General features: G+C 40.9%; 1 protein-coding gene across 1 annotated transcript; it reads right to left on the reverse strand.

Moving 5' to 3' along the window:
• Window positions 1-5,599: 5,599 nt before the first annotated feature.
• Window positions 5,600-17,325, reverse strand: LOC146577043 (uncharacterized). The gene is made up of 4 exons (XM_085269683.1): window positions 16,978-17,325; window positions 7,257-7,364; window positions 7,006-7,179; window positions 5,600-6,397 (listed from the first exon to the last, which is right to left on the reverse strand). The coding sequence occupies exons 1-4, from the start codon at window positions 17,323-17,325 to the stop codon at window positions 5,765-5,767; spliced, it is 1,263 nt and encodes a 420-aa protein (XP_085125809.1). The 3' UTR covers window positions 5,600-5,764.
• Window positions 17,326-26,254: the final 8,929 nt, after the last annotated feature.

The raw sequence follows: 26,254 nt of genomic DNA on the forward strand, positions 1-26,254 counted from the left end.
TCCTCCTGCATGAGAACAAGCTGACATGAGCGCTGTGTCTGAGAGTGTCTCCCTGTCACAGTGACAATAACACAGCTGCTGCTCACAGTCATTAAACTGACCTGAGGTCAGCTGTGCTCCTTACATATGAACCATGTGACCTCACATCAGTGCTGTGGATGACTGTAGTCATAGAAGAGTAGAGCTGTAGCAGGTGGTGTGAGGAGGAGGTGGTGTATTCTAGTTAACGCAGTACTGAAACACTCCAGCAGAGGGCGCTGTTAAGTCCTTATTGTAACACAGTTACTGTGTGCAGTTAGACTTCATACATAATCTGCACTTATTTCCATCAGACATGCTGTCAGTAAATGATTGGTTTCTATTGATTCTACTTCCTGTTGACTCGTTTGATGACAGTGAAACAATCACAGCTGATTGTGTGATGATGTAAACTGTCACTGTTACATTCAGTGTGTGTGACATAATGTTAGTGCAGGCTGATAACAGCCTGGTTCTGTTAGAAACACATGAACGTGTCCATAGATCAGTGTGTGTTTAACATGAGAGCTTCAGCCCTGCTGATGTGTTAAATAAAGACATGCAGGAAAACTGATGAGACTCTGAAATAACTCTTTATATTTATAATGTAACTAGTATTAGCTACTATACTAGTATATATATATATATATATATATATATATATATATATATATATATTTTTTTTTTTTTTTTTTTTTTTACATACATAGTTTTTTGTTGCCTTATGGTTCCAAGCGCTGTCACCAATCTTTGCATTTTGTTATTATCTCATGACACTTGTTTAATCAGCTACCATCTCTCCTGTGGACTTTTTAATGTCTACAGTCTCAGACCAACACAGCCCTGCCCTTCCCATATTAGATTCTTGATGAATGTGTGTTGTTGTTATTCAGCCTGGTTCAATGTGCCCCTTTTTAACTTTGAGCACCCGCCCCTTTAAACCTCTCTGCACAGCCCTGCACTGAACTCACGATCTTCTCCCTCTAACAGCCTCCACACGTTCTCACTGTAATTTCCCCTCATGAATGAATTTATGCTGCACTAATGTGAATGTTTGCAGGGAAATCAAATGCATTTCACACGCAGTACTCGAGCTGACTTACCTTTGTTTGAATGACGACTTGTACGCGCTGACTCCACAGATAAGGTACGAAAATATATCAGGCTACGTCTTCAGGGTTTCTACTCCACGGCCGTATTTCATACGGGTCCACATTTCCACTGCACGCTATTTTCTGCAAGTACCGCCGCTTCGCCTCTGGACGCAATCGGTCTCTATACAGTCCGTTCTCTTTTGAGCTGCTTTTAAGCATCTTGTAATCGTCGTTCCAACACAGTGTGTTTGTTTTGATTCGTAGACCTCGAAAATGGTGCCGCGCTCCCACAATGCATTGCGGCGTGACGTCAACTCCAAAGCCCTATAGAACATGTTCTTTTTCATTGTCAAAATTATCAGGAATAAAGAAGAAAACTGATTCAAAACCTGTGGAACCTGCCAAAAAACAAGTTTTACTGCAAAGGATTTCTAGATGTGAAGGTTTTGTGGCTTTTTTCAGTTTCTAAAACAAACTCATTTGTACAGAAGGATATGAGGATGTATATGTCCGGTGGTGGGTTTTTTTCTTCTTGATTTAATGTATTCATTTATCTCTTCACTTAATCTTTCTTTATGTTTTTTTTTTTTTGATTTGGCATGAGCGATTTCCGGTCCTCACTCCAAGCCAGTTGGTGGCGGTAATGCACCACATGTTCTATCACAGCTGCGTCCGAGAGGACAGGAAACGTCTGTATGCGTCTGCAAACCAGGTAACTACACTCAGCTGAGCCTCTCTGCTAGTCGTTATTAGTTGGAGGGTTTTGCGTCACTTTCTCTCGGCTTGATAAAGGGCTGTATAGAAATCTCTGGTACGTAACACGTAACGTCATTTTTAGGGAGCGTCGCAGAGAAGTGAGGCTGTTTCTTTGTTTTTGTCGAGTTTTGATTGAAGACATGTTTCCAGTCCGTTTTTTACTCGTTTGTTTTTTCATTAATAACTTTACATTATCACAGAGAACAAGAAGGCGCTTTGTTTGTCACATTCACCTTATGTCTGTGAAGGTTCTCAGTCATCCAGGTCATCGTAGTCAAAGGAGCTTGCAAAGAAAAGCGTCTGGACTTCTTTAAGTTACTTGAAGACGTTTCACCTTCATCCGAGAAGCTTCTTCAGTTCTAAGGTCAAATGGTGGAGAGTCCCAGATATAAACCTAGTGGGAGTGACCCCCCCACAGAGGGACAAAAGGACCCCCTGATGATCCTCTAATCACCTGAGCCAAGGTGTGAAACTGGGTGTGGGCCCCAATCAGCCAGAGTTTCGGGTGAGTTCATTGTGAAACCTGGCCCCACCTTATCATGCGAATTCCTGAGGTCAGATGGCCCAGGATGTGAGTGGGCGTTAAGGCGTCTGGGAAGGATCTCAAAACTGGATTATAGATGGCAGAGAGTTGGTGTCGTAAACCCCGCCTCTGTTCAAAGATGGTCGCTCACAGTGGACATAGATGGCTTCTTTCACTCCTCTTTCAAACCATCTGTCCTCTCTGTCCAAAATGTGAACATTGGCATCCTCGAAAGAGTGTCCTTTATCCTTAAGATGCAGATGGACTGCTGAGTCTTGTCCTGTGGAGGTGGCTCTCCTATGTTGTGCCATGCGCTTGTGAAGTGGCAGCCACTTGGCAGCCACAGTGATAAATGGCTGAGATGGCTGCAGCTGTACGTGTGAGGTACCTACATGTTTCAAGATGAATTTGCAGAGATGTCATGTTTGGTGCTTACAGACATCACACTGCATTTTGTGATTTCGTAGCTATTGTTGTGATATTTTGGAGCTTCCCATGATCACCGTGACAGTCATTCATTTTAACATAACCTTTCTATTCCTTTCAGGGATCCTCATTTTTTTGGTGAGGAAGATCAGCAGCTGTGTCGACAGGCAACAGGTAACGGCATGCTTTTCTGTTAGTACTGTAGACCTTGGTCTGGTGCTCTTTTTTAGTTTAACACAGTATTTTCATTTGCTGAAGTGTAAAAAGCTTGTTCCAGGAGAAACAAACTTTAGTGAGTTCTGCAAAATGATTCCCACCATTGCACACTCTGTCAGCCTCCAGTGTGCCCTTTTTTTGTCCTTTAACTGAAGAAAGTCGGTAGTCAGAACATATGAGATAAGTGAGATCCTCATTTTGCCTGCTTATTTCAAGATACAACATTTTCACAAACTGCTGTAGGATAACCTTGCTATTTGTCTTTTCCAACACTTCTACATTCATCCATATTTCCTTGTCTGCTTCTTTCCAGGTGAAAAGTACCTGAAATGGGTGAAAGATTTTGTTTCCAAAAACAAAAGCATGTGCGTTCACCTGAAGAAGCCAAGTGGTGCTGACCTGTGGATAGAAGAGCTTGAGAACACCAAATACAACGGGGATGATGATGAAGTTAACGCCTGGGGAAAATTCTACCTTCCCGAGATTGTAAAAATGCAGGTTATTGGTGTGGTAAAGGGCACCTCATGTCCATGTGACGAGCTTGTGCTGATGACGTGTGAGGACAAAAAGCTGTACGGCTATGACGGAGAGGAGCTGCATCTGGTGGCTTCCAGTTTCCTGGAACTATGTGACAAAACGATCGAGTATCCAGCATCCAAGCGCTACTACAATGGAGAGGCCTTCAAAGATATGGTGAGAAGTTAGACTGCTAAGAATAAGACTGGGGATGCCTAGTGTTAGAGATCAATCACCTGAGCTTTTCTTTGTATTGTTGTGTGTTCTGTTTAGACTGAGGAGGACTGGAAAAAAGTTAAGATGAGTGATGTGGGGAGGAAACTGCAGGAAGAACATAAAAAGCTGGTAAATGAAACCCAGTCAGCGTTCGTCAGCCTAATATCATAGGTGGGTATTGGAGCTGAGTATCATCACTGATTTCTAGAACCTGTTCAATTCCAATTCACAAGGTCCCAATTAGATTCCATTTAATTCTTACTCAGAGAGTCAGAAACATTATAATTCTGATCATTTATCAGTACTGACACTTGTGAAACTTCATCAGAGGTGTGAGCATCACAGCAGATGCTTTTGTGTCAAAGTAACTGAGGATAAAACACAAAACCATGAAGCAGATTTTCCTGGCCTAGCTTTTTACAGTAGATAACCTTAAAAATATTATTCTGCAGTAGAACAAAAGCAGACGAGAACCACGACTCAACAAATGTACATTGGCTGATGCTGCTGAAGTGATTCAGAGGTTTTAATAAGAGGTTTTAATAGAGACACAGCAGAGCATTTTGCAGTTTCACTTAATTTGAAAAAAATAAATAAAATTTGGTATTGAACAGCAGAAATGAGGCTGTCTTGTCGGAAGTCATTAAAAAAAAATGGCTGTAAACAACGGTAGACTGCTTCATAACAAGCAAGCGAATAATGCCAAAAACAGAGATTTGAGATGGGAAACGGTGTTCTTAAAGTACACTGAGAGAGGCAGAGAGCTGTGCTGTGTTGTTTTTCTGTGTGTGTTTTAATGGTGGTGGAAGCAAACCAGCAAAAGTAAGAGGGAATTCATGACAATGTTTATGTCAAGCGAAATGTGTCTTCTTTTGCTGCTGGTTTGGTTAGAGAGAGACAAAACGTGCAGCTTCAGGATCTGAGCAGCTTTCAGCACCAACGGCATCACAGCTCAGACTTGGATTCAGGATTAAGCCCTTTATGTTTGACTGTAGTGATTGTAGCTCTGTCCTTGTTATTAATCGCTTTAGTCAAACACAGCTATTGTTTGCTGGGATGTGTATATCCTTGACAGTTTGTATCTCAGAGTTATCAAAGACACTGTGGATAATCATCAAGAGATTGTTGTTCTCTTAATAATGACCTATTTGATTGTTTGTTTTTTCTTCTTCTTACAGATTCTGGTATTTGGCCAAAAGAGAGCTTCACAATTCTTGGCTTCACCTGTGGTAGAAAAATGACTAAAGTTATGCAACACTCTCTAAAATTAAAGCTATGCAACGCTTTAACATGAATGGCGAAGGAGTGCATCTCTTTCACTGTCTCTTCCTGTCCTCTTCTCAGTCTTTGTTGTGGCACCTCTGCTATGTGTTATAGAAAGCACTTGGAATCATGTTCAATACAAAAACACCAAACTCGTGGGATTGCCCTAGCAAGCAGTTGGTAAAAACTAATTAAAACTGATATATATCAGCTTCACTTTCTAGCTGCAAAAGCACGTTTCTGCAAAAGCATGCAGTTTCCTGTCAGCACTTTTTGGCACAGAGTGTACTCAGAGTTAGGCCTTTCTTATATAAAGCAATATAATCAGCATATAAACATTTAAGATGATCAATTTAAAGCTCAACAGTAACTGCTATAAATATTATAACTACACATGTAGTGCTTTTGCTTAAGTAAATTATAGTTGGGATCATAATAAGAAAACATGTGTTTTTATTTTCTGTGTACCCTGGGTACAGACCAGTATAAATATGGGATTCTTCCCAATAAATGCTGTCTGATAATGCTTCATATTGCATTAAACACTAGATATGTAAGCAAACAAACAAAAACCCATAGAAGCCAGTTTTAATTATTAAATGTGACAATTACATGGAGATGGAAAGTAAACATGCTTATACACGTCTCTGTGATTACAGAAAATCCACACAGATGCTGTCAGAGCAGAGAATCTTTGATTTATCAGAATGATGAATGCAAATGATTTCATGAAATCTCACTCTTGTTCTGGGTTGTAAAATTCACCTGTCCAGTTAAACCGAATCCTTTGCAACACGGTTCTAAGAACCCTACCAACCTCATCCTCAGCTCTCTGCCTGTTGTCCTTTTCAGCTGAGTATTCATCCACATGCGTTTCAACTTCTCTCTCATTTTCAAGCAAATTGCTCAGGCTCTCAGCTTCAGCACAGTTACCATATGGCCACTCTCTGAGGTCTTCTGTGTTCAAGCCAAACAAATTCTTACATGATCTGCAAGGCTTCATTCTGGCACCATCACGGAGACAAAAAGCCTCACACCTGATATTTCCAGGTACTTCAATTGTTCCATCAAAGTAATCTTTCTGGACTGTGTTTGGATAATAGGTCATCACCGCACCAGATACATATTTATGCCATTTGCTAAGACAGGAGGCAGCAATCATAATTTTCCCAGCGTTAGGACCTTTGGTGGACATGGAGACTCCGCAGTACCTTTCTGATTTGTTGGTTTGGGATTTTTGAGAAATGCAGATGGTGGACGAGACGAAAGCTGTTTTTTTATTATTCTCTTCTAAGTCCAAGTCTGTGAGGAGATCTTGCAGACTCTGCTTTATTTGCTCTTCATTCTCTGAGTTATTTTGCAGGACGATCTGAAAACAGTTACAGATCTGGTCAAAGTGTTGCACCTGATTATATAGTTGTTTTTCATAGAAAGTTGATCAACATGTTTGTTTCGCTGCTTGACTTGTTTAACTATGCAGGACCATTGGATGCTTTTGATTTAGACATTTTAAGATAGGGGGTGAAACATGTCACAAAAATCTATTTAATTTTAAATCAATAAGCAAAAATCCATCTTTGTTCTCACTAATTTATAATTAAATTTGCTAATTGACCTTTTTTTTTTCCATTTTGCTATGCCGGGCTGTCAAAACACGCTGAATTTAGAGTCTTTGAGCTGACTTAACAGATCCAGCAGCTACACAGTGACAGCATCATATACGCCTTGAAGACTGTAAGCATCTCCAATAATGAGTCTGTTAGACATTATTTAGAACTAACAAATTCTGAAGCAAGTCTCCAGCTCTCCTGCAGTCTCTGTGTTTGGTGGAGAAGTATAGCTAGAAGCATATGTTGAAGTATAAGGTACAGTATGGATTTTCTTTGGATTTCTCAGTAAAAAAGCACTTTGCATTATACTTTCCTAAAAACTGGAAGTTTGTCAGATTGACTGAAAATGTGAGAAGAGTGATCTTACCATGTCGAGCACACAGGAGAAGGGACTTCGCCTGGGAAGCTGAGTCGAATACAACTTAAAAGGCCTGGGATATCTTCTCATTAAAGAACCCAAAACAAAAGGATTAGGGAAGATTTCTTCTGGAGAAAAGGGGATGTTGTTGATTTTGCCCAGAAACAACATGCTGTGAAGGATCTGTTGAGTGAAAACATATTTGCTTATTGTTAGTAGTGATAAACAGGACTGTCTTAAAAGTGTCAAAGGTAACACACCTCATCCACCAAGTGTTGACTTCCCGGAGTCATGTAAGAGCCCCGAACCATCCTCTTGGTAATCTTGTAGGCATTAGTTTTGAACCTACTTTGAGAAATTGTTGTCTTCTAAAATGATAATGATCGAGCAGTTAGGGATTTAAAGACACAGGAGATCTGATAACTTTGGCTACAGCAGAGTCTGCAGACATACCTATTTTGCTCTTGGTCGGCCTATTTTAAACATGAGAGAAAACATAGTTAGTGAAATGTTGATAACATACAATGACTATCATTGGTGGCTGAAAAGATGCCAGGTAACAAGTGAAAAGCTGCTACTTACCATCGCCACAGTCTAAGAATGAAACAGGAAACACTGAGCGAGTTGCCTCCATCTTAAAGCTGTTGATCATGTGATTTAAAGGAAAGCCACACCCAGCTCTTTCCTGGAATTTTACTCGACTGTAGAAAACTGCTCCATTTGCCCCGCCCACCCATGATCTTTAATATCTACCAAAAACAACCTTTTGGTTGTCAGTAACCAGTCGATCGTTTTCGCGATTAAAAAATGACTTTGTGCGGCGGCGTTCCCACCGCGAGCAGAACTCCGGCTCAAAAACCGCTGTTTTTGAACACTTTTATTTACTTAAGCACTTTAATGGGCTTACTTTGAAACAAAGTGCGATTGAATGATTATTGTTATGTGTTGCCTTGAATTCGGCTATGCTGTCTGTTAGACAGCTGTTTTCCTTTATTGTTGTTTTTGTATTGTTTGTAGCGAACGCTACTGGAATGTATAGATTAAGCTACGTAGCCAAGATAATTAATAATTTAACTGTTGTACATTGGTTGATGATGATTTGCATTGTTACATAGGCTTGCAGAAAAATATATTTGTTTACCGGTAAACTGAATCGAACTTGATGTGCTAATGGACGTTTTTCTGACCTACAGGTCAGGTTTTGTTCCCTCCCTTTGAATTAATCTTCTTCATATTGAAGTGGCGAGCCGGTAGGACCATTCTTTGTCTCTTTCCCCCACTTAGCCGTCTTTGGATTACGGACATATTTCCCCGTATGAAGCTGGACCCTAAGGAGGAATACCTTAAAAGTGAACTTTAAAAAGAAGAGGACCAAAAAGGACTTTTGCACAGAAAGATCACAGCATTGATTTATTATTTAATTGTGGGCATTTATGTTGTGTGTTGTGTTAATTATTTTGTTCCATTTCCCCTTTCCTCCATTTATTCAATATATTTTTGGTACAAGATATTGCAGTCTTTGGTCTCATCATTCACACCAGTGGCAAATGTAATAGAGAAAGACACAGGGCCACCTGAAATCTGTCGTCCTATCTGATTCAAAACCAACATGTAGGAGAATCTGGAATCTTTGATTTTGAGTTAAAAATAAAATATGGGTAAAATGCAGAAATGTTTTTACTAACATGTACTAACAGAGACTTGGAGGAGAGAGACCTAATGTTTAATAATCCACATTTCACTGTTTTACTCTTTGGTTCAGATGTGGATACTGTATTGTTCTTTCTTTGTGACTGTTTATGTTTAAGTTGTTTGTTGCTGGTTTTTAGTTTTTTTGTCTGTTTGGGAGCTGACACGGTCTCTATGGAGATGAGTTTTTGGGGGGTAGCAGGAGGAGAGAAGCTGCAGAGAGGCGTGTAAGACTGCAACTCTGCTTCCTGGTCCCAACTCTGGATAGTCATATTTTGGGGGGTTTAATAAACTACTACTGCATGATGTAAAGCTGAAGTATTACACAGCTTTATGAACCTCCTGTTATCCTGGTAGACGAGTACAGCAATAAATCTTTTACTTGAACATCTTCTGGCTCCAATAAGCTTTGAAATGTGACCATGAAGTTAGAGACACACTGACTGAAACCCACAGCTGTGACTGTGGATCACATCCACACACAGTGTAGCTGCTGTCTCTGTGTGAGGTCTGTGTATATATTGTTAAGGTTCAAAATATTGGGGATGGAGACAAGAGAAAAAACCACAATAACAACACTGGTCCGGCCGGGTTGAGTCAAACGATGATTTAATGATCACACACGTGGGAGATGGACACTGATGCAGACAGCCTCAAAATCTCAAAATGGTGGAGCATTGCTCAAACTTTTATAGCCTCTGGTGCCTCCACCTTATCATAAAAAGCCTAAACATTCACATGCTCTCTCTCACACAGCGCCTGAGCTACGACCTTGGCTCCCTGTTTATCTGCTCCTGCTGAGATGGGGCAGAAAACTCCAGCACACTCTATTCTCTTCTACTCAGACAAATTAGACAATAACCTTCTGCGAACAGTATTTCTTATAACTCAGCAGTATAATGCATCATAAAACAATATCATTCATTCACAACAAGTCAGCAATTTAATGTAATGCAAATCAGTTTAACTAATGCAATAGTTATCAGCTTCTTCTAATTCAGGAGAATAATGCAAACTAAAACTACATAATAATTCACAATCTTTAATTAGGGGTATAACATGGCATAAAATAATATCATAATTTTACAATTCCCCCTGATGAGGTCATTAGAATAATGACCTCACAAACACCCTGTAGCCCAGTGTGGCCGGGTTCATCTCTTCTCACTCCTGAGGTCCTTTGTCCCCCTGAGGGGCGAACCATATGTGGGATGACCTCTGTGTTTGCGCAAGTCAGGTGCAAGACAAACTATTACTACAAGGATAGCAGGTCCAGATGACACTCCCCTGTTCTCCCACAGCTTTATTTGGTGTTCCCTTATACCATTCAGACGTAGACTAGAACCTCTGTCCGAAGAGCTCTTAACCTTTATTTTATTGCTGCAGCTACCAGTGTCGTCCAGTTGGGTGATCCTCTGCTCTTAATTCTCCAACCTTAGGGGTTAGACAACCCTTCAGTCGTAACACAGATCAGGGGATTATTCTGCTCCGATTTCAAACAACGATCTGTGTATTCTCCAGAAAAAGATCAGGAACGCGTCCCCCTTTTTGCCCAAAAGCCTCTCGAACTTCGTTGGTCTGGTGTTCCCGGATTTCCGCCAACCCCTTCATGGTTATTGCTGTGTTTATGGGATCCATCCTTTTGTGGTGACTAGCTGGAGCCCAAACGCCATGACCCTTGGACCCAGTTGATGTCTCGGCAGTCACTGTGTCTGTCTGCTACGGAGGATCCTCGCATCTCTGTGACCTCGTCTGGTGTCTGTTCCTTTCTCTGTAAGAGACAGAAAACCAAAACACCTCTCTTCCTAACCCTAATAATCTAATGTTATTATCTACTGACCTTCTAGTGATTCAGAATTGGTCTAAAACATTCAGAATGTCCCAGGGACTTATTCTAATCATATCTTATGTGTGTGTAAGCATGTTTGCATTTAGCCCTCCGCACTCAAGGCATTTCTTACACTTTATCAGTCCGGACAGTCACGCCGAACGAAGCTTCTGACCTTCAAAAGGCCGAGTGCCAACTCGTTATAAGCACATTTGCAAGGTGTGTCTGAAAATTATTGAAACCCCTCTTTTTAACAAAAGACAAAAAATTAACAAATCTTCTAAACGCTATTCAGTTCATTTCAATGAGTAATGATTAAACATGAAAATGATAGTTTATGCTTTTTCACTGATTCTCTAAAAGGTCCGTCTTCTCGGACCGCTATTAGCTTAAGCTTTACCATTCCTAAATTATTAAAGACACAAATGAAGTTATAAATTGTTCAAATAATCCTGGTTTGATGTTAAAGCTCAACCTTCCCCCCCTTTTTTGACACATCCCAATGTGTCAAATCAACGGAGCTAGAACATTCAAAAAAAAAAGGTTAGGCAGCTACAAAGTTTCCCAGACTCTTAAGGTGATCCGCGTGTAACGTTCTGACTCAGGTATTTAATATTTTAATGAATCTCGTTTAATTAACTGCCACTATTTAAACTAACTTTAAAGACATAATTTAAGAAAAGATCACAAAGAATAACATGATATCAGTGTTTTGTAAGCGCGTGCGGCCCTCCATGCTCGAAGCCTTTCCCCTCAATAGATCAGTCAGACATTCGCGCTGACTGTAGCTTTTAACCCTTATTAACTTGAGCACAACTCTACAATGAGCAACAAGTTGCAATATGTATGAAAATGATCATGGTTACACCTGCAATGAAAAATTATATCATTATCCTAACACCTGTAAATGGAAGATACATCAGAGGTTATAACAATCACAGGAACACAGATGTTAGTATAAGGTCAAAAGCTTCAATAAATGATCATCGATGCAATGCTTGTTGCATGATTCTCATACCATAATAATGCTGACATTGAAAATAACAGTATAACACCCCCTTTTGTCCCGTTTCACTTGACACCTAAACGTCTATAAATGCCTCTTTAATTCTTGATTTTATTTCCCCCTTTTCTCCCCTTACTGACCACAGCAGGGGGATCTTAGTTTTGAATCAGCCATGAATCCAGCTCACCTGATTCATCAGTGAGCTCCACCATCACTGGCGTCTGACAGGGTGGCGCTGCATACTCTTCCTTTAATGTCACTATTTTCAACCTGTTAATTAGAGTGTTTAAACCTGAAGTCGACTACGTCCACAACAAGTCAATACAGCTGTAAATGTGGCCAATTATCAATCTACTACCAATCAATAACAACAGATAACTTCTATTTTATGCATGCTTTTAATCAACCACTCACCCAGAGGATCTCCAATCCCAGGAAATGCCTTCTCCTCCTTTAATGAGTCTGTCCTCCTTCCATGCCCTGGTAACTGGTCCATCCAGAGCCATATGATCTCAAATATACATACGACAAGCCAAACCACACCTTGGTCACACCAACCCCCTTTCCACCCCCAAGATGTCCAATGCCATCCTAGTATGGACTGTCAAATGTGGCTTTAACGCTGACTGTTCTGACAATCCATTTTATAACGTTCCTGGTCAGATTTGCCAATCTCTGCACCAGGGTTTTAAACGTTTCGCCATTTTCATTAGGTTTTATCTTTTATTTAGTTTCGACTCCAGATTTTCAATTTTTTGCCAGTTGTAATTAGTTTTTACCAATTCTTTGCTAGTTTAGTCTAGTTTTTATTTTCTGAAAATCCTTAGTTTCAATTTAGTTTTATTTGTGTTTTGCAAAAGTTAAGTGTAACAAAATCTCAGTTGCATCATATCAGTCATGCTCTTCTAATTATCCTTGGGTGTTGAGACTAATAACTATTAACTCTTGCCGCACCGAGTGTTCCTAATTTTGGTTGAAGTCAATTGATAACCTTTTGAAGGCGATTGTTTCACACCTTTATTTAGATGTCCCAGTCCTGTTATCTCGGGATACATCACGCTGCCTTATCTGGGGTTAGCTGTTTTCTTGGGATGCGAGTTAAGTGGGTGAGCTCTAAAAAGAGGGGGAGTGTGCTCCCCCTGATGAGGTCTTCTAGGTAAGCTAGGTTAACCTTCTTGTGTGAGCTTTTCAAGTGCACTTTTAAGGTTTGTGGGATTTTTTTTTGTTTTTTATAAATGTCCCTCAAGACCCCCTGATGACCCAGTAATTCATTTTTTCGCACTGTAGTACACATTTAGTTTTTTGCTTGTAGCTCTCATACTCTACTTGCCACTCCTCTAAGTCCTGATGTTTCTTAGAGAGGACAACAGAACCTTTAAAATTATATCCCATGTGTGGGGGTGTGGCCTTGCCAATTGTTTTTCCCACCTTTTCAAAATGGCTGGCGTGCCCACAAGCACATTTTATGGAAGAGAGAAAGGTAAGCTTGATATTTACATTTAAAATGTTTTGTTAAACTCAGATTTTTATTTTATTCAAAAAATAAACATCTAGTAAATAATTTCAGGGGTCTTTAAGAATTAGGCTCATTTACTTTCACAGGGAACATGACTAATTTATTAATGTGTGCTCTACACATTGGGACTTTATATTTATATTTATTTCACTTTTTCCTAATACCCAAGTTTTGACAAAGGCGGAGAGAATTCTTAACACAATTATTAAGGGAGATTCAAACATAGATTTTTCAAAATATGAGAGGGTCAGGACCCACTAAAAGCCACAGAGAAGATTATCGAGATGCAGTGGCAGATGTAATGGAGAAAGACACAGGGCCACCTGAAATCTGTCGTCCTATCTGGTGCAAAACCAACATGTAGTAGAATCTGGAATTTTGATTTTGAGTTAAAAATAAAATATGGGTAAAATGCAGAAATCTTTTCCAGTAAAGTAAAAAATAAGAGTCGCAATTATAGTTGAATCCATAACACCTAATTGTTTCTACGAGATCACGTCGTTGCTGAGAGTTATCAGTGATCTCAATGTGTGAAAGGAACTCACAGTATCTGGGGTTTAAGCTCCTCTTGGCTGAGAAACCTGGGACAAACATGTGAACAAGACCTGAATAATACCAGTAATGAAGACTTCTCTCCAAAGATCAATAAAAGGAAGCCCCAATCTGATGAGAGTCTAGCAAAATATGGTTCACTCCACTTGCCTGAAATGGTTAGCAGTCCAAGGCATTTCAGTTGTAGAATGATTGGGTACAACAATGAAACAGATGTGAGATGAGGGAAGTGCCAAATGTTCCTTTGTGTCTCCAAATAAAATCAGTACTTCCTCAGATATCCTAAATAAATTGACTTTTGTGAAATAGAAAGTTCAGTGCCATCACTTATTCCTAAACCAATAGTTTACAGCTAGTGAAGTGTCAGTGACTTCTGGGTTGGTCCCTGATCTTCATCTTATGAGATTGTTATTTTAATAACACTTGATTCATTTAAAAGAAAAAAGAAAAAAAGAAAAAAGAAAAAACGAAAATATTTTCTCCCTGTTTTTTCTTATTCTCTGGGTCTCAGGAGGACATTACGTCCCTCTCCACTACAAGACTCTTGTTATGTCTACAAAACAGTCATATTAAAATCATCCTCAATTCTATTCTGGCGCTGTCTCCCGACTTTGCCTGACCTGATTCTGCGCGTGAACGGAGCAGCAACACAGACGACTCGACTAACGTACTACCTTAATTTCACTGTAGCAGGGCACGCACACATCAATGCAACCAAACACATTTTGCTATAAATCTAGTTAATTTTAGTTAGTTTTGTGAACATTCAGTACAGTTTTAGTTAGTATTTCTTTTTTTTTTTTTGATTTTATTACCGTTAACGCAAATTTTTCCACCTCTACTTTTCGTTATTTCATTTGTTGTCTTTAATAATAATAATCTCCTCTGCACCCTTGAATAAACACCATTAACATGATCAACCTTTTGCTGCTTGTTATTTCACCATGTTATTGAATCAAATACTTCATGCTTATGTGGTTTACGACATTATATGTATCTAAATCTCCACTTTGTGTCTAAATGTTTGAAGAATTTTTGAGGGTCAAATTTTGAGAATTTGACCATAGTGAAAGTTATGGCATTATCACCCCCTTTGGGGATTACCTGTTTCCAGTTTTGATGATATTCCTCCCCGTTCTTTATTTTTGCAAGTACCCCTCTTCGGTGGCGAGAAACTGTTGGTGTGATCAAGCGGGTGCTGTAAAAACAAAAGCTCAGGACAGAACAGTCACCAGTCATGTACTTCATTCAAAATTAACAAATATCAAGCTTCATATTGATCCTCTGAGTGTAATGGTACATTTTAATTTGCACTTCTAAAAACAATATTTTCTTTATTTTACTCTTGTTCTTGTGCAGCACCACCCCTCAGCACATGCCCCTGTTATTTTATCTTACTTTTAAATTGTTGACTACTTCAAGAGAGCGCCCAAAAGACGGGGACCAGTGTTTATCATTACATATCTCCATTTTGAGTGTGGCTGTCTATCATTCCCCTCTTATTCATAGACCTCGGTGGAGGGTTTTTTGTTTGTTTGTTTTTTTTTTTTCTAAAATTAATTGACTCTCTATAGTGACCCACTATGGTTAATAATAACATGCTCAGTCATGAGTGGGATCAAACCTTTTCTTCACTTTAGCATTTAACATTCCCAACAATATAATGTAATACCTTAATTAAAACACAGCTACTAAAACACAATTTCCTTACTGCAAACATCAGTAGCTCAAAATTAGCAACCAAAGGGTTCAGTCTGCAGTTCACACTGCTGTGAAGCTACAGCTCTTTAGTCTCTGTCATTCTTCTGTTCTTGCAGACAAAACAAAGCAAAACAAAACATCCACCCTTCTTTTACAGGCTGGGTGAATTGTCTGTGGACATTCAATAATCCTAAAGTCAGCACCGTCTTTGTCTCAGTATCAAGTCAGTTAAACTTTTAGTCGTCAGTCCATGACTTTTAGTCGTCAGTCATATGCATACATCCACACACATTCATACCAAAAGTTGCTGATAATGGAGTCTCACGCGCAGCCTATTCGAGGCTCCATCACCAGCAAGATGACGTCATCATTTTAAAGGAAACAGCTCCTTGTTTGTTTTTCCTTCTTTGGACTGGATTGACTCGCTGCAATCCTTTTAGGCTTCAGGATCAGTGTCCCATATAAGTGAATTTTCTCCCAAGCTCATTATAATCATGGAGAAAAAATACTTTGCGACTGTTTTCAATAAGAATATTTTATAGCGCTTTAAAGTTCAATCTCTCAGGCCTGGATTAAAGAGCTGATTTGTTAAATCAGGAACTCACAAAATACCAAAATATCACCACCGGTGGATCACACCTCTCAGATGTTCTTATCTCAGTGCACTGTAACAAAAGCAAAAACAAACGTAAACAATAAAACACTCATATAATAACAGATACTGGGGCCCATTGCAAACATGTCCAAAGTTCAAACCATCTTTCTCTCTTTTAGAGAAAGAGAACAATCCAAACCTCACTGATAGAATCAACCTAGTGTCAAACAAAACCCAAAGATCAACCAAAACTCCTTTTTGCACCAACAAAACATGTTGGATTTACTTGACTCAATAGTGGACACTAGTTACACACCAACTCTTTACCTTGGCAAAAACGTAAACAACTAAGTTGAATCAACACAACCTTTTCATAATCTCTTCGAAATAAAACTCACACCATTCATTCATCATTTTCACTCTGTACCACTGCTCCTTGTTAGACTGTGTGAAGCACAGTAAACAATTCAGTGGAGGCTTTGAGCCATAAACAGACATCACGCACAGACATTGTTTTCATTATCAAAGTGCTTCAGACCATGTCCTCTAAATCTACACAAATGCCCTCTGCGTGGCATGAAATACATTTAAGCAATAAATAATCAATCAGTTCTTGCTGTTGTAACCAACTCCGTATTTGGATGTTTGTGTGCAGCATTTGTTAGTAAAGCATTCTTCATTGCATCAGCGTGTGTGTGTGTGTGTGGATCACTTCTCAGTTCATTGAATCAACATTTTAATTTGTGTGTGTGTGTGTCATTTCTCCCTCAATCAACGAGTGCATATGTTCATATGTATGTTTCTTTTCACTCTGAGTCGGTGCATGTAGATGTGTGTGTTTGTGTGGGTGTTTGTGTTCATCACTTTCCTGTTGTAGTGTTCTGGGTAAACCACGGCCTGAAGCGTGCCCTGGGTCCTGCCCTCCTCCTTTTCAGTCTGTTTGCATCCATTGGTGCTGCTGCTCAGAGTTCTGTCCATACTGGTTCTGGCCCCAATTGAGGCAGTCCTTTTCTCCAGTGTCCAGCATCTTCTCCTTATTTCGCTCCTCCTTAACTTGACCCTTTTGCTTCGGTCTTCCTTCAGGGTTTTGATACGCAGCTCAATTGTCTGGATGTCCGTTTGTTGCTTGCAGAAGTGCGACTGCTGTCCGTTTGTTTGCAGGTGGAACGGCTGACATCCAGAAGGTGCATAGGAGAGTCTGCAGCTTCCACCTCCCCAGTGGAAGACCTCAATCTTTGTTCTGTTAGTTTTACACAGGCCTCAAGGCTCTCTGGGATCCCTTCTTGCACTCTCAAGCCCACGGCTGAGGTCGTAGTCGTGGTCCCATTCCACGGGAATGGAGTCCATGGTTGTTTGGGTGTCTCGGCCCGAGCGTTCAGTCCAGAGCTGGGCAGCCCAGGACGCTGAGCGATCGGAGGACGGCAGAGGCGACAGGAAGCCATCCCCCTAACGTTCGCTCCATAGCAGACCGGACAAATCACACTGCTCATCTAGCTCCAGGATGCTCCGGCCTGATTTCAAGTCCGGTGTCTTGGACTCCAAGCCTGGTGGGTTCGATTTTCAGCTAGCTCCTCCTGGGCCATGCTCAGTTTCTGCTCTGATGCCTCGAGGTCTTATTGAGGGCAGAAACCTCAGAGTCTTTTCCGTAGAAATCAGATTTAAGTCCATTGATGTTTTCCTTGCTTTGCTCCACGGCCTTTTGCGGCTCTGCTGTTCGGCTCTTCTCAGAGGTCAGCTCCTGGCCGAGCCCCGACACCTGTGCCTTCAGCTTATTTTCTCCTGGTGTTTTGTCCATTCTGAGGTGACCTCAGTTACTCCTCCTGTCCCTGGCACGCCCTTTTTGCTGCCCGATGGTCATTGTTGGTCCGTCACTGTCCTGCACAGTTTTAATGCAGAGTGGTTAAGGTCAGCATGGTTTTGCTCGGCCTCACTTTTCATCTGGGCTTGATGGGCGTCTCGTCACAGCTCTGTCAGCTGAAGCTGTCTTTTTCCATATGGCAAGAATGTAAAGAGTGTGTGAGAGGGGTGTGTCCAATCAGGCACAATGCTGGTGGCTTTGCGAGTGCCTCGTTTTCCAAATCCAGATGTTTCTTTGTCACGTACACAGCAACAGAGAGAACAGTCTGTTGTTGGGATGGCTGAGGTCCTTCACGATCTTCCTGGTCTTGGTCCAGCACCGCCTGCTGTAGATTGAGTGCAGGTCAGGGTGCTCGGAGCGGATGGTGCGCTCAGCTGATTGCACAACCCTCTGTAGTGATGTCCGGCATGGTGCTGTTCCCGAACCAGACAGTGATATAGCTGCTCAGGATGCTCTCAATAATTCCTTTATATAAGGTGGTCAGAATCGGTGGTGGGAGCCGGGCCTTTCTCAGTCCTCTCATAAAGAAAACACGCTGACAGAAATCTCCCCGTGTAGTGAAACGGGCCTTGGATTACCGCTCTCCGTCTCTGCTGCATGAGATCATTTTCCTGCAGCACTGTTGACATTTTCAAGTTGTTGTTGCGGGTTCAGCTGCTTTAGCATTTAGTCAGGGTCACATCAAAGATGGTAGAGGAGAGAGCAAAGATGGTAGAGGGGAGAGCAGGAGTCCAGGGTCAGCCTCGGCTTTTCCGGGCCGACAAAGCAGCCTGTAATCAAGCATAAAGAGAAAAAACAAAACAAAACAAAAACAAAAACAAACGAACAGAAAAATCATGTTGTATTGGCTGTGTTACTCAGAGAGGGGAAAAACAACGGGACCAGGCCCTGTGTCAGCCTTCTCTCCCCCTTGTTTTTTCTCACCATATAATCCTCTCATAACTCACCAAGCTGACAGGACAACACAGGTACATGTTAAAATTCTTAAGATCATGTTTAAAGCACAAAAATGGAATTTTCTTTCATTCAGTAATCACTTGTATTAATCAATCAGAAGAAAACATGTCACAGTTTGACTTTTATTAACCACTAAATTTGTCGTGTTATCACTGGTTGTGATTTTTTTCTTTTCTTTTTTTTTTTTTTTGAAGTTAAGTTGTTGTCCTGCAACCCAGAGGGTTTATTTGTTAGTAGTGGATAAACTTTATTGTGTAACGGCGGGTGTATGTTAAGTTTCACTGCTTTAAACTTGCTGGAAAATCTTCACGTGTTCATGGGTGTAAGCTGTTTCTTCATTGCGTGTATGTGCGTTTGTAGATGGGCTAATTTAACGTTTTTTCTCAAACGAGGCATTTCTCTAGCACGTGCCTCTCTCTCACATTTCTCTGCTTGTGTGTGTTTTTGTTTCACCTTCTTGTTGTGATGCTCCAGGCGCCTTCCCAACCTCCACAAGTCTGTTGGCCGCAATTTTATGTGTTAAAACTTCTCTTAATTTCTCCTTTAATTCTCTGCTAGCTGCTGTCTTTTCCACAGCTGCTGATTCTTGCTGATTTTAGTTTCCATTACTATAATTTTGCTTCGGCCGCCGTGCTTGTGGGGGCAGTTGGTCCAGCCCCATAGCCACCTGTATCAACACACTGAGAGATTTATTTAATATCATTTTCATCACTGTTAAATAGACTAGCAGGCAAGACGCCCACCTTTGCACTGCAGACTACATGCCAGTCTCCCAACACACTCCTCTCTGAGTTTCAGCTTTAAAACCCAACATCATTCACACCCTAGTCATTCAGCACCTTATTTGTAGTATCATAATCAGCAAAATCAGCGTTTTAATTACAGGCATGTATCATTGTTTGCAAATCAAAATTATAAAACTCAAAAACACGCTAAACAGGAAGCAAAGTCCTCTGTGCGCGTCACAGCTCATTTGCATGTTCACACACCGTCTAAAAATAGCTCGCAGTGCTGCAGCTGCACGTCACACACAGGGTCACACAAAGCTCAGACAAAACTCTTCTATTTTATATTACAAAGACGTCTTATATTTACAATCACTGACAGGCCTGACAGATTCAGCACCTAACAAATTTCGACAAATTTAAGTTAACGGGTCCAACCGAAGAAAGCTTCACTTTTTTGTAATCAATTAACCAGTATCTGTTTCCTCCAGAACAGCCTATGGCCTGATTTCTAAAATCCCTAACTCAATTTAACTGTGTCCAAAAAAGCACATCACACCATTTAAACGGTGAGGAGATTCTAACTCCTAGCTTATTTCGGGATGCCCTGTACCCCACAGTTAAAGCCAAACTGAACTACCCCTGTTCGCCGACAGGTCAAGCCCGCGCGTCCACGGCCAGGAGGGGGCATCGTCCACACTGAGCTTTGTTGTGAGCGCATGGACTCGTCTGCAGAACATTTGTATGGGCTCAAAATGTGGTCATAAATATTTTGTACTTGTAAATCAGGATTTGTATGTGTAAAAAGAATTTGTGTGTGCGTGAAAAAAGAATTTGTGTGTGTGTAAAAAAAGATTTGTGTGTGTGTAAAAAAAGATTTGTGTGTGTGTAAAAAAAGATTTGTGTGTGGACTTAGCCAAAAAAAACCCCCTGCAAGTTACAAGTACGAATTTTGACCCTATTTTTCTTCCTTTCATCTGATTGGTCAATGTCATGTCAATCACAAATGTAACTATCCAATCAGAGAACAGATGGGCTTGGCTGTCGGAGGGGCACGTTTTTGACCTGACGTTCCCGTCACAAGTGTCTTCTAAGTGAAGCTACCAGGTTCAGGTCCAGCTCTGTTTATCTGGAGCTGCAGTAAATGATCCGTCCTCACAAAGCAACACAGACACCAGATATGCAAACACAGCATCATACAACACAACCAAGAGATCCAAAGAATTATCTCTGCATTTCTGTGGCTGATGCTGCTGGAACGAAGCTGTTTGAAACCTTGTTGTTCTGCACTTTGGGACCTGAAGAGGAACCTGAACCTCTGTGCAGAGGGTTCAACTCTGAGGATTCCTGTTCAGTTTTTTTTATTTCACACGGCAAAACTTGACAACTTTATGATAAATGTACGACTTCAATGTGAAAAATTCATTTTTTTCTCTTGTTTGTTTGAAGCTGCTTCCTGTTGGCTTCAGCTGTTTGGAGTTTCCATTTTCTAAACTTCTACATTCTGAACCTTCTTCAGCTCTGAACAGATGATGAAACATTGAATGATTTCAAGCTCACACTTTGTCTAATAAACTTACATCTTTCATTTTTTATTCAGATTGAAGGACTGTGATTTGTCAGAGATCAGCTGTGATTATCTGGCAGCAGCGCTGAAGTCCAACCCCTCGTATCCCAGAGTGCTGGACCTGAGTGGAACCTACAACAACCTGCAGGATTCAGGAGTGAAGCAGCTGTGTGTTCTTCTGGAGAATCCACGATGTCGATTTGAAACTCTGAGGTCAGTCACATGGTTTAGTTTTGCTGAGATGAATATGATGTGAAAGTTGTGCTGACACTGTGGATCAGTAGGCCCACACACCTCTATACAGGAAGTCTGGTTCTACGCTTTGTAGAACTTCTGATCCCTGATCCTCTGAGTCTGACTCAGTAGATAATGCAGAGTTCTGAGCTGATGTGGGTGAGAGGACTCAGGCAGCCTGACAGAGTTGATGTCCAGGTCTTCCCTGCTTGTCCTGATATACATAAACATGAGTATCCTTGCAGGTCAGATCTCATCAGTCACACCTGTTAGTGCAGTTCTCCTCTGGATTGTAGTGTTTGTTAAACTAGGATGATTTTAGGAGCCTGGACCGCAGATCTAAGGGAAGATATGACTTGGAAAGACTAAACCAACCTATTAGAGGTGTTCGCACTAACATAGATAAATACTCAGATTTACACCTTTAGTGTCTCACAAAGGGTTGAAAAGTGAATGTGCACAGAGAGGTTGGTGGTGAGACGGGCACTTCCAGCACTGTAGATGTGTTCCAGCTCAGTGTTCATGGAAATAATCCGGAGAGCAGGATTCCTTGATGAATGTCACATCTTCTTAAAGTTATAATCCACAGGGAAAACTGTGAAACTGTCGATCTGATATCTACTCAACCAATCAGGTGTTTACATGCCCTTCACTGATCTCCAGCCCCACCTTATTATCAGTTTCTCTCTCTTTTACATCTGAATTATCTTCACTTCACATTTCAGTCAGTTCAGATTTCATTAGCACGTTCACTTTAGCATAATCCATTTTAATCCAAACACCTTTGTCTTTAAACTCTGTTTGTCAGTCACAGTATATCCAGTACAATCCTCTTTTTCACTGCGTCACACACATTCAGAGATCAGAGTGTCCTGTGTGTGCTCTCATTCACTCACACTCACTCTCATATGGCTGAAGTCTGTTTGTACACAGGCTGTCAGCTGGCCTGAGTTAGGCCTGTCTCTAAAATCATTATTTTATTACTTTTATTCTGATTGATCAAAGCCAAACTCAAACATATTTATATTTACTGATTATGTTCTCATCAATAATTAACAGTCAGTACATTCAGATATGAATCATAATTCAGTGTTTAACATATTATCACAGATGGACTGCACAGGAGATCTCCTTTATGAAGAAACTGTGAAAGTTTGTCCAACAGTGGGAAACATTTCAGAGAACATCTCAGAGAATATCTGTGAAGCAGAAACTAAACATAATAATAGAAGAAAATCCAAATAATGATCCAAATCCTGCTCTGAGACTATCAGACAGTAAAGGCTTCCAAAGACTGCTCACCTCTCAGACTTACTTAAAGATGCTGGTGCTGTCCACAGATCAGCTGACCTGCTGGGTCTCCATGATCAGCTTTGTTTCTTGGAGATAAAGGCTGAAGCCTTTAGAGCTTCAGTTCTCCAGAGCAGCAGGATGTCTGAGGTCCGCAGAAACACAAAAACACAGCAGCTAAAAATAGTTGTTCAAAGAAAACGAGGTGGGAGCTGCTGATTCCTGAGCTTTGATACTGGATTAGCTTCAGTAGTTATTCCAATCACTGCTGTAGGAGCTACATTTAGTCACAGCTGACTGTCTTCTTTGAACAATCACAATGACTACTGTTCTAAAAAACAAGCACACAAAGAACCAATGAGAGTGTAGAACATGATAAAGAGCTCCTGTGATGGTGGCAAAGAAATGAGCAGCAGACGGCCGTCTACATGTTGTAGTGGTTTACAGTCACCAGGGGGCGCCGTCACGGCCACGCAGTCAGTGGGCTGCTCTGCTTGTGCTGTTGTTGGTGAAGCTGAAGTGAAAGCGAATGTTAAAACAATGAAAAGTGTCCACTGCAGCCTCCATCTGAGCTTGTCATGTTCTTCTTCTTTGGTCCTTCGTGTTTGTGCTGAACACTGCTGTCGCTCTCTTCCCTGTTCCCGCCCACTTTCTAACCAATCAGTATTGGAGTGTGCACAGCATCGTCCACACTGAGCTTTGTTGTGAGCGCATGGACTCGTCTGCAGAACATTTGTATGGGCTCAAAATGTGGTCATAAATATTTTGTACTTGTAAATCAGGATTTGTATGTGTAAAAAGAATTTGTGTGTGCGTGAAAAAAGAATTTGTGTGTGTGTAAAAAAAGATTTGTGTGTGTGTAAAAAAAGATTTGTGTGTGTGTAAAAAAAGATTTGTGTGTGGACTTAGCCAAAAAAAAAACCCTGCAAGTTACAAGTACGAATTTTGACCCTATTTTTCTTCCTTTCATCTGATTGGTCAATGTCATGTCAATCACAAATGTAACTATCCAATCAGAGAACAGATGGGCTTGGCTGTCGGAGGGGCACGTTTTTGACCTGACGTTCCCGTCACAAGTGTCTTCTAAGTGAAGCTACCAGGTTCAGGTCCAGCTCTGTTTATCTGGAGCTGCAGTAAATGATCCGTCCTCACAAAGCAACACAGACACCAGATATGCAAACACAGCATCATACAACACAACCAAGAGATCCAAAGAATTACCTCTGCATTTCTGTGGCTGATGCTGCTGGAACGAAGCTGTTTGAAACCTTGTTGTTCTGCACTTTGGGACCTGAAGAGGAACCTGAACCTCTGTGCAGAGGGTTCAACTCTGAGGATTCCTGTTCAGTTTTTTTTTATTTCACACGGCAAAACTTGACAACTTTATGATAAATGTACGACTTCAATGTGAAAAATTCATTTTTTTCTCTTGTTTGTTTGAAGCTGCTTCCTGTTGGCTTCAGCTGTTTGGAGTTTCCATTTTCTAAACTTCTACATTCTGAACCTTCTTCAGCTCTGAACAGATGATGAAACATTGAATGATTTCAAGCTCACACTTTGTCTAATAAACTTACATCTTTCATTTTTTATTCAGATTGAAGGACTGTGATTTGTCAGAGATCAGCTGTGATTATCTGGCAGCAGCGCTGAAGTCCAACCCCTCGTATCCCAGAGTGCTGGACCTGAGTGGAACCTACAACAACCTGCAGGATTCAGGAGTGAAGCAGCTGTGTGTTCTTCTGGAGAATCCACGATGTCGATTTGAAACTCTGAGGTCAGTCACATGGTTTAGTTTTGCTGAGATGAATATGATGTGAAAGTTGTGCTGACACTGTGGATCAGTAGGCCCACACACCTCTATACAGGAAGTCTGGTTCTACGCTTTGTAGAACTTCTGATCCCTGATCCTCTGAGTCTGACTCAGTAGATAATGCAGAGTTCTGAGCTGATGTGGGTGAGAGGACTCAGGCAGCCTGACAGAGTTGATGTCCAGGTCTTCCCTGCTTGTCCTGATATACATAAACATGAGTATCCTTGCAGGTCAGATCTCATCAGTCACACCTGTTAGTGCAGTTCTCCTCTGGATTGTAGTGTTTGTTAAACTAGGATGATTTTAGGAGCCTGGACCGCAGATCTAAGGGAAGATATGACTTGGAAAGACTAAACCAACCTATTAGAGGTGTTCGCACTAACATAGATAAATACTCAGATTTACACCTTTAGTGTCTCACAAAGGGTTGAAAAGTGAATGTGCACAGAGAGGTTGGTGGTGAGACGGGCACTTCCAGCACTGTAGATGTGTTCCAGCTCAGTGTTCATGGAAATAATCCGGAGAGCAGGATTCCTTGATGAATGTCACATCTTCTTAAAGTTATAATCCACAGGGAAAACTGTGAAACTGTCGATCTGATATCTACTCAACCAATCAGGTGTTTACATGCCCTTCACTGATCTCCAGCCCCACCTTATTATCAGTTTCTCTCTCTTTTACATCTGAATTATCTTCACTTCACATTTCAGTCAGTTCAGATTTCATTAGCACGTTCACTTTAGCATAATCCATTTTAATCCAAACACCTTTGTCTTTAAACTCTGTTTGTCAGTCACAGTATATCCAGTACAATCCTCTTTTTCACTGCGTCACACACATTCAGAGATCAGAGTGTCCTGTGTGTGCTCTCATTCACTCACACTCACTCTCATATGGCTGAAGTCTGTTTGTACACAGGCTGTCAGCTGGCCTGAGTTAGGCCTGTCTCTAAAATCATTATTTTATTACTTTTATTCTGATTGATCAAAGCCAAACTCAAACATATTTATATTTACTGATTATGTTCTCATCAATAATTAACAGTCAGTACATTCAGATATGAATCATAATTCAGTGTTTAACATATTATCACAGATGGACTGCACAGGAGATCTCCTTTATGAAGAAACTGTGAAAGTTTGTCCAACAGTGGGAAACATTTCAGAGAACATCTCAGAGAATATCTGTGAAGCAGAAACTAAACATAATAATAGAAGAAAATCCAAATAATGATCCAAATCCTGCTCTGAGACTATCAGACAGTAAAGGCTTCCAAAGACTGCTCACCTCTCAGACTTACTTAAAGATGCTGGTGCTGTCCACAGATCAGCTGACCTGCTGGGTCTCCATGATCAGCTTTGTTTCTTGGAGATAAAGGCTGAAGCCTTTAGAGCTTCAGTTCTCCAGAGCAGCAGGATGTCTGAGGTCCGCAGAAACACAAAAACACAGCAGCTAAAAATAGTTGTTCAAAGAAAACGAGGTGGGAGCTGCTGATTCCTGAGCTTTGATACTGGATTAGCTTCAGTAGTTATTCCAATCACTGCTGTAGGAGCTACATTTAGTCACAGCTGACTGTCTTCTTTGAACAATCACAATGACTACTGTTCTAAAAAACAAGCACACAAAGAACCAATGAGAGTGTAGAACATGATAAAGAGCTCCTGTGATGGTGGCAAAGAAATGAGCAGCAGACGGCCGTCTACATGTTGTAGTGGTTTACAGTCACCAGGGGGCGCCGTCACGGCCACGCAGTCAGTGGGCTGCTCTGCTTGTGCTGTTGTTGGTGAAGCTGAAGTGAAAGCGAATGTTAAAACAATGAAAAGTGTCCACTGCAGCCTCCATCTGAGCTTGTCATGTTCTTCTTCTTTGGTCCTTCGTGTTTGTGCTGAACACTGCTGTCGCTCTCTTCCCTGTTCCCGCCCACTTTCTA

This window comes from Mchenga conophoros, linkage group LG3, assembly GCF_057382185.1.
Source record: "Mchenga conophoros isolate Kocher_MC1m ecotype Shallow Benthic linkage group LG3, M_conophoros_male_GT1.1, whole genome shotgun sequence".
In the NCBI taxonomy this organism is placed as follows: domain Eukaryota; kingdom Metazoa; phylum Chordata; class Actinopteri; order Cichliformes; family Cichlidae; genus Mchenga; species Mchenga conophoros.